The sequence below is a fragment of the Pristis pectinata genome, chromosome 11 (assembly GCF_009764475.1).
Source record: "Pristis pectinata isolate sPriPec2 chromosome 11, sPriPec2.1.pri, whole genome shotgun sequence".
Classification (NCBI taxonomy): domain Eukaryota; kingdom Metazoa; phylum Chordata; class Chondrichthyes; order Rhinopristiformes; family Pristidae; genus Pristis; species Pristis pectinata.
The window spans coordinates 33,103,539-33,110,661 of record NC_067415.1 but is presented as its reverse complement, the minus strand read 5'-3'; the positions used below and the strand labels follow the sequence as shown (position 1 = coordinate 33,110,661).

Here is a 7,123-nt window from a genome sequence, read left to right as displayed (position 1 = left end):
TACCAGAGCTTTGCAGACTTTATGGAAAATTATGTGAAAGCTACGCCAACAAGGAGGAACCATCACTATTCCCTTAATACTATCGCAGCATCCAACCAGGAAAAATGTCACAATGCTAGAAGATGCTCCAGCTCTACCTCAAAACAACCCCCAATGTTAAATAATAGTAAGTTATCTGCATTGCCCTTACAAGTGTGGAAGACTCATGGGGACACTGACTTTGAGAACCATCAATATTTAATGAAATCAGTTCACCAAAACACAATAAAGAAACTGGTGAAGGAACAATGTGAAATGACAAAGCCAGAAGATCCCATTTATCACAGTTCACAGAATGATGTAGGGAAAGTGAAGAATGATTCCCAATCCAATTTCTGGAGTTTACATTCCACCTTAACGCTACCTGACGTGGAATGTGGAAGCGAGGAAATAACTAAACCACAAAGCAGCAGTTCATCCATATATAGTATCAATTCTTCAACAAGGAATTCAGTGCTCTTAAATCCTGTTGGATACCAGCTACCTGTGAATGTTTACGAGGAGGTGTACTATCAGATGAAACAACTCCAACATCTGACACATCATGTTGAAAAACTTGGAAAAATGGTAAGGAATAACTAAAAGTGATTGACACAACACCATAAAATAAATAGTTATCTGGAAATGTTCAAGTAATACAGTTGCGGTAAACAATTTCCATTCCAAAAGAAAACTTTCCCACCTTGATTTATAGTGAAAGTCAACCATGGTTTCCATTTCACATCATCCTATAGGAATGGAGACATCTTCAACCTCCATACATATCTAGTCAACAAGTAGTTAGTATATTTAGTTTCTTGAGTCAATTAAATTTTTAAATTAGAGGCAAAATCCAAAATTGCCTTTTTCCATTTCCAATGATCATGCTTCCCCATTCATACCTCTCTTGCACATCTGCCAAAATCTTTATGCAAGACTAGTTTTTCATGGTACCTCGGTACACGTGACAATAATAAACCAACTTACCAATTTACTAGTTTGCTTCCAAATACAAAAATTTATCTGGAACTAACTGCCTCCATCTTATCCTGCATTAAATCCAACTTACTCTTTGTTTCGGTTCTTGTTAACTTTATAGTAATGAACGCTGCACAGAATCTAATCCAATAGCATATTCATCAGTACTGCCAAAAAATGTACAGTATTGGGGAAAGAGTGCACATCAGCTCCAAAATGAAGTGGAGACACCCATCGGTCCCGACCCACATCTAATCAACAGGTAGTAACGAATTTATATTTAGCTGTATGAGTGGGTATAAACCACTCTTACAACCAACCTTCCTCATAAATGAACCTGTCCATTCCAGGAATTAGTCAAGTAAACTATCTCTGAACTGCTTTCAAGCATTAACATCCTTCCTTAAGGGAGTCCATTATTGTACACAGTACTCCATATGTGGTCTCTTTAATTATACATATGATTGAAGCAAAACCACCCTACTTTTGTATTTAATACCCCTTACAATAAACAACAGCATTCTGTTAGCTTTCCTAATTAATTGCTGTGCCTAAAACTAGCCATTTGCGAATTTTGCACTACAAAACCTAGATCCCAATGTATCTCAGAGCTCTGCAATCTCTCACCATTTAGATAATATGACTTCTTTATTTTTCCTGCTAAAATGGGCTATTTCCTATTTTCCCACATTATACTCCATTTGCCAGATCTTTGCCCACTCACTTAACCTATCTATATCCTTTGTAACCTCCTATATCCTATCCACAACATACCTAAAAATGAGCTGCTAATCTGTGAAGCTACAACATAAGTCAAAGTTAGGCCTTTGGCTTAATGGTAATGCTAGTGTCTGAGACATTCCATAGTTCTGATATATATATTTCTGCTGCTGCTAGTCCAGAGTGCCCTGTAGATGTGCAGTTTTGGACTAGATCTATCTGTATCTACCACTTTTAGCCCAATGATAGTGCTACAATGCAGTGTGCTTTCAATATAACCAAGATGAACAAGGATGGTGCAGTGCTCACTTGTCTTAATACTATTATGGACAAATTATCTGCAATATGTAAAATGATGAGGGTGAGGCTTTAGGTTTCTTGCGTAGCTCATTATTAAAGGTGCTACCGGGTCACCCTTGGTGACAAACATTATAGTTCTTTATCCAGAGTGTATTCAGTGTTCTCATAAGTTTCTTCCATAGAATCATTGCAGTGCAGAAGGAAGCATTTTGGCCCATCATCCATGCTGCTCTCTTTAAAGAAATCCAGTGGATCACATTATTCCACTTTTTCCCCGCAGCCCTGCAAATTAAATTTCCTCATGCCTATAGAGTTTCTTTTTGAAAACCCTAATTGATCGTTTCTACCACACTTACCGACATGGAGTTTCGGTGAGTAAGCATTCTCTGCATAATTTTTTCTTTCATATTCCTTGGTCTTTCAACCATTTGTCAATGGAAACATTTGCTCTCTATTTACCCTATTTACTCTATTTACCCATGATTTTGCACCCCTCTGCCAAACCTCCTCTCACTTCTTTCCTCCAAGGAATACAAATCCAGGTTTTCATTCTAATCTTGCAGCCAAAATCCATCATTCCTGCAACATTCTCATAAATGTCTGTTGCATCCCCTCCCATACCTTCACATTCTTCCTAAAGTATGTTAACCAGATTTGACACAAGATAGGTATTTCTTGATTTACAAACATCTATTTATGTATCTATTAGTGCAATTCACACTTTAGTATCCATGTTCTTGATTTACAAAGCTTTTAGTCTATGACGAACAATGCTTAATGTTTCTGATAAACAGCAATGGAAATCCCAGTCAAGTGGAGGGTGATTTTTGTTGACAAAGCTGCTCAACTATATCAACAAAGATTGGAATCTATTTGACTCACAGTTGCCTAAGAGTGGGGGAGTGGAGCAGAGAGGGGAAAGTGGGGAAGAGGAGAGAAGTGGAGCAAAGCAAAGGGATTCAGGAAAGAGAGAATGGACCTAGGGTAGGAAAGAGAGAGTGGGTAAAAGGGAGTGAAGGGGTGGAGGGTAAAAGGGAGTGAAGGGGTGGAGGCACCATGAGTATGACTATGTCAGGCAGTTGTCTGAATAATCTACTGGATTTTAAAATTTTGACATGCCTTCAGAAGCTAGTGAGGTGTACCTTGAAGGATTAATTGAGCTGGGTCTGCTTTTGTTGCGTCCAACTCTTGTGGTTAAACTAACACTAGAAGTTCTACCCAGTTTTTTTTTACTGTTACAATAGATTGATATAATTGAGTGGGTAGATATATTTAAGAAACTGAATTTAAATTTCCCAACTATTGAGATGGGATTTGATCCATATCTCTGGATATGGATCAAGCTGTTCAGCCCTTCTCACGCCCAGATTAGGGGAATGCATGACAACAGTATTCAATTTATGCAGTCGAGGAGCAGGTTCCTCTGGCCCGTTGACTCCCCCTTACTGGCAATGCAGGCTGAATCCCTGACATACCCACGGACACCCCACCATTATTCCTGCTCATGTGCATTCCCTGGCCCATGTGCATTTCCCCCTTGTGCCAGCCCCCTGATTTCTCTGACTCTGTTCTAGACTGGGAGTTTGAAACAGAAAGAGTTATGCGTGAAGCATGAGCAGGGCAGCATTCAGCACTAATGGCCCAGATCAAAAAGTGCAGGCCTATTGACGAACGTACAATTTCTGCAAAGTCACGTTTTACTCATCATATTCCCTCATACCCATCTCCCTCTGAATATAACCGGGCTCTCCTTATATTGCTTTCAAATGTGATAGCCTTTTCCTTCTGTTTGCTTGGTCAACTTCCTTCTATGGCCTATGTGATCCTAACAAGCACAAGTAACTTGTTTTCTGTAACTTGTTCCTTATGAGAATCAACTATGAAGAAAAAGCTGGTAAGGATTACAGGGTGGAAGGGAAAGCTGCTTAGAGCACAATGAAGTTTCTAAAATCCAGAAAGTCCACAGATCCAAAGGTCCTATCATTCTTCACAGGAGGGCCATGCTAGTATTTTCTTCTGCCATTCACCAAATTGATAGGCTGGGATGGCAGGAGGGTAACACAGCGCCAGAAGACTTCAACCTAGTACCATTGAGGATGGACCCCAATAATTAGGAAAGATAATTTTTGATGATGGGGCAGAAGGTTTATGAAGCTCAGCTAGGAATTTAATTGGGCCATGGTCAGAATCCAACTGGAATTTCACCAATGGTGGCTTCCAGAATGGGTCTCCTCCTGTAACAGCTGCTAGCTCTCACTTCCAATCCTTAACTGGATTTCCCAAGTCCAGCCAGCTGGCAGGAGTTAAATTTAACTCAGTGAATCAGATGTAGTCCAGGATTTAAATATTTTATTGAAATCTCCTACCTCTGGTCAGTTTAGCACTCAAATTCCACACGTCATGTCACCTTAAAAATTGGTATTGGTATTGGTTTATTATTGTCACTTGTACTGAGGTACAGTGAAAAACTTGTCTTACAAACCGATCTTATAGGTCAATTCATTACGCAGTGCAGCTGTAAATATTCTAGATTTAAATTTTATCACTCACACCTCACGATGATCCTCTTGATCAGGGCCAAAATGTATAATTATTGTCTTTTTTTGCCCTGATACATTCTGGGCCACCTCTAATTCATAAGACTATAAAAAAGATATTAAAAGTATGTATGGACTGTTAAGTCTTGAAGTTATGCCGATACCTGCCCCACTATTGGGGTGACAAACAGAGTAGACTCCAAGCATTTCCTCACAGGAAACGAGGATAAGAATGTGAAACACTTCAGGCCTCTTATTTCTTATCCACAACAAGCTGCCCAAAGCAGTACCACAAACATTGCCTCTGCTAAATCCTCCAAATCCACTGGCAGGATAAGCAGATCAATTGTCAGCATGCTCTCCCAGGCTGACATCCCCAATGCTGAGGCTCTAATTACATTCAGCCACTTCCAATGGGTGGATTAACATTGTTCACATGCCTGACAACAGACACTCTCCTCAGAACTTTGTCCCAGCATGAGATTACCAGAAGGACAGAGGAAATACCTCTCAAAGCCTCCTCAAAAAAATGTAACATTCTTATCCAGCCATGGGAATCCCTAGCTCATGACCAATCAAAATGGAGAAGCATCCAGGATGGCACTCAGGATGCTGAACCTCAGATTTCTTTGTCTGCAGCACATGGAAGCCATCAAAAAGGATGGAAGGAACATGGCACCTCCCATTACTACCCACCAACCTGCCCTGTCAAGCACTTCCTGCCCCACCTTTGCCCACTGGACTGGAATGTAAGCAAGTTATCCTCATCTCTGAAGGATAGCAGCTTATACCCATGTGGCCAGGTAATAGCGGTATGGTATTTTTTAACCAAGATAAATGTGAGTGAGTGAGTAAACCTTAAAACTAGCAAATAATAGGCATTTATCATCATAAATCCGCATTGTGGCCTAACTGTTGGTGAGTACTGTTGTATCTTGGAAGTACAACACATCAAAACAAATTATTGAAGGCACACAAAAACATTTAAAATCTGTGCAATAGAATGGACTATATTTCATTTTTCATTAATATGAACTTTGTTGAATATACTTGGGCCTGGTAAAATTTAGTGAGTTCATAAATTGACACTACTTTTATATACTGGCGGAGGTGGTTCTGGTATGTGAAGAACAAAGCAACAGAGGAACAATAAGAAAGCTTGGACATATATTTAATTACAACAAAGTGATACATGAAGGGAAGATATATTAATCTTTAGCCTTCTGAAAAATCACTTGAATATAATATTGAACTCCACAATTAGAAGTTAAGAAGGCTTAAATCTGTGATATTTGATTGATCATGGCAAAGGCAATATTACAGAACATTTCTAAAGTGAAGATGATGAATAGTTATTCATTTCAAGATAAGGCAAGAAAGAACAAAAAGTAGAAAGCAGATTGTTCACTGTACAGCAATTACTTAGAACATCTTGGAATTTAGTAGTGCCACTATTTGTGGGAGGATATTTGCATTGACTATTTTAATCAAACCTTTCTTTGAAATACCACTTGATAAATAAAGCCAATTATGTACTAACACATTATATTACAAATAGCAGAGGAGGTAGCTGTAGGAACTAAAGGGCATGTGTCATCCCATATTTCTGGATTTCAGACCAGAATATTGAGACCCAAGTGAATGACCATAAACCATAGTACCAGGCTACACCAAGATTGAAAAGTGTAGTAGAGAAGTTAATCAAAAAAGTATTGTTTAATTTACACCAAGCTTCTGTTTGAATAAGATGACATCCTTGATGGTAGTATTGTCACTGCCATGTCATCTCATGCAGGTTCACAAATGGTCAAAATGTATTGAGTTGTATTACATTGCACCCAGCAGTTGTAGATGTACATCGAGTTACAAAGCTGATATTGTGGAGTAACTTTGTTCTTTGCTGAGAACTTCACACTTCACAATTGTGCTCCTAAATCATGAAGGGGTGACACATGCCCTTTCTGATACATTACAGAGGGTAAAAATAGGGCATTAGGCAAAAGAAGAAATGTAGAAAATAAACCAGAATTCAAGCAAATGATTGCCCAGATTAATTTATCTGAAAGTAGCCACTGAACAGTAGAAGAGGAACAGAGCCATGACAGACTGGTACAATTTATTGTAAAAGCTAGTTTTACATTGAAGACAGTTTCTCACTCCTGATAGGATTTAACAAGTAGCCACATAAGTAGCACAGTCATCAAAACCACCATAAAGTTCAAGAAGAGCTCTTGTGTGGATCTATTCATGATTGCCGTGGTTAAATGAGCAGGATGACACAATCAGATCCACAGGAATAGATCACTTCAGATGAGCCAACACTTCAGAATAACGGCAGGCTGAACTTTACTCCACCACACTCCTTATACCTTTAGGTAGTCTGAAATAAAGATTACACAGATCTTTCCTGTTTGTTATCTCTAGAGCACTCTAGTAGAAACACTAATTATTAAATTGAGAAATTCAGCTTTCAATAATCAGCACATTAAAAAGAACAAAATGGCATTGAAAACATATCTCCTAGCCTGTTCTTTGTAATATAATTTCTTCTTATGCTGAAAATGTACATT

The 7,123-nt window shown here is 38.8% G+C and overlaps 1 protein-coding gene across 1 annotated transcript; it reads right to left on the bottom strand.

The window, feature by feature from the left end:
- Positions 1-6,683: 6,683 nt before the first annotated feature.
- LOC127576217 (sarcolipin) lies at positions 6,684-6,867 on the bottom strand. The gene has a single exon (XM_052026645.1). It carries the CDS (start codon positions 6,800-6,802, stop codon positions 6,707-6,709), a length of 96 nt encoding a protein of 31 aa, XP_051882605.1. The 5' UTR covers positions 6,803-6,867; the 3' UTR covers positions 6,684-6,706.
- Positions 6,868-7,123: the final 256 nt, after the last annotated feature.

Excerpts from the sequence above, each read along its gene's own strand:
- LOC127576217 (XM_052026645.1), bottom strand. The coding sequence starts at position 6,802 with ATGAATAGATCCACACAAGAGCTCTTCTTGAACTTTATGGTGGTTTTG.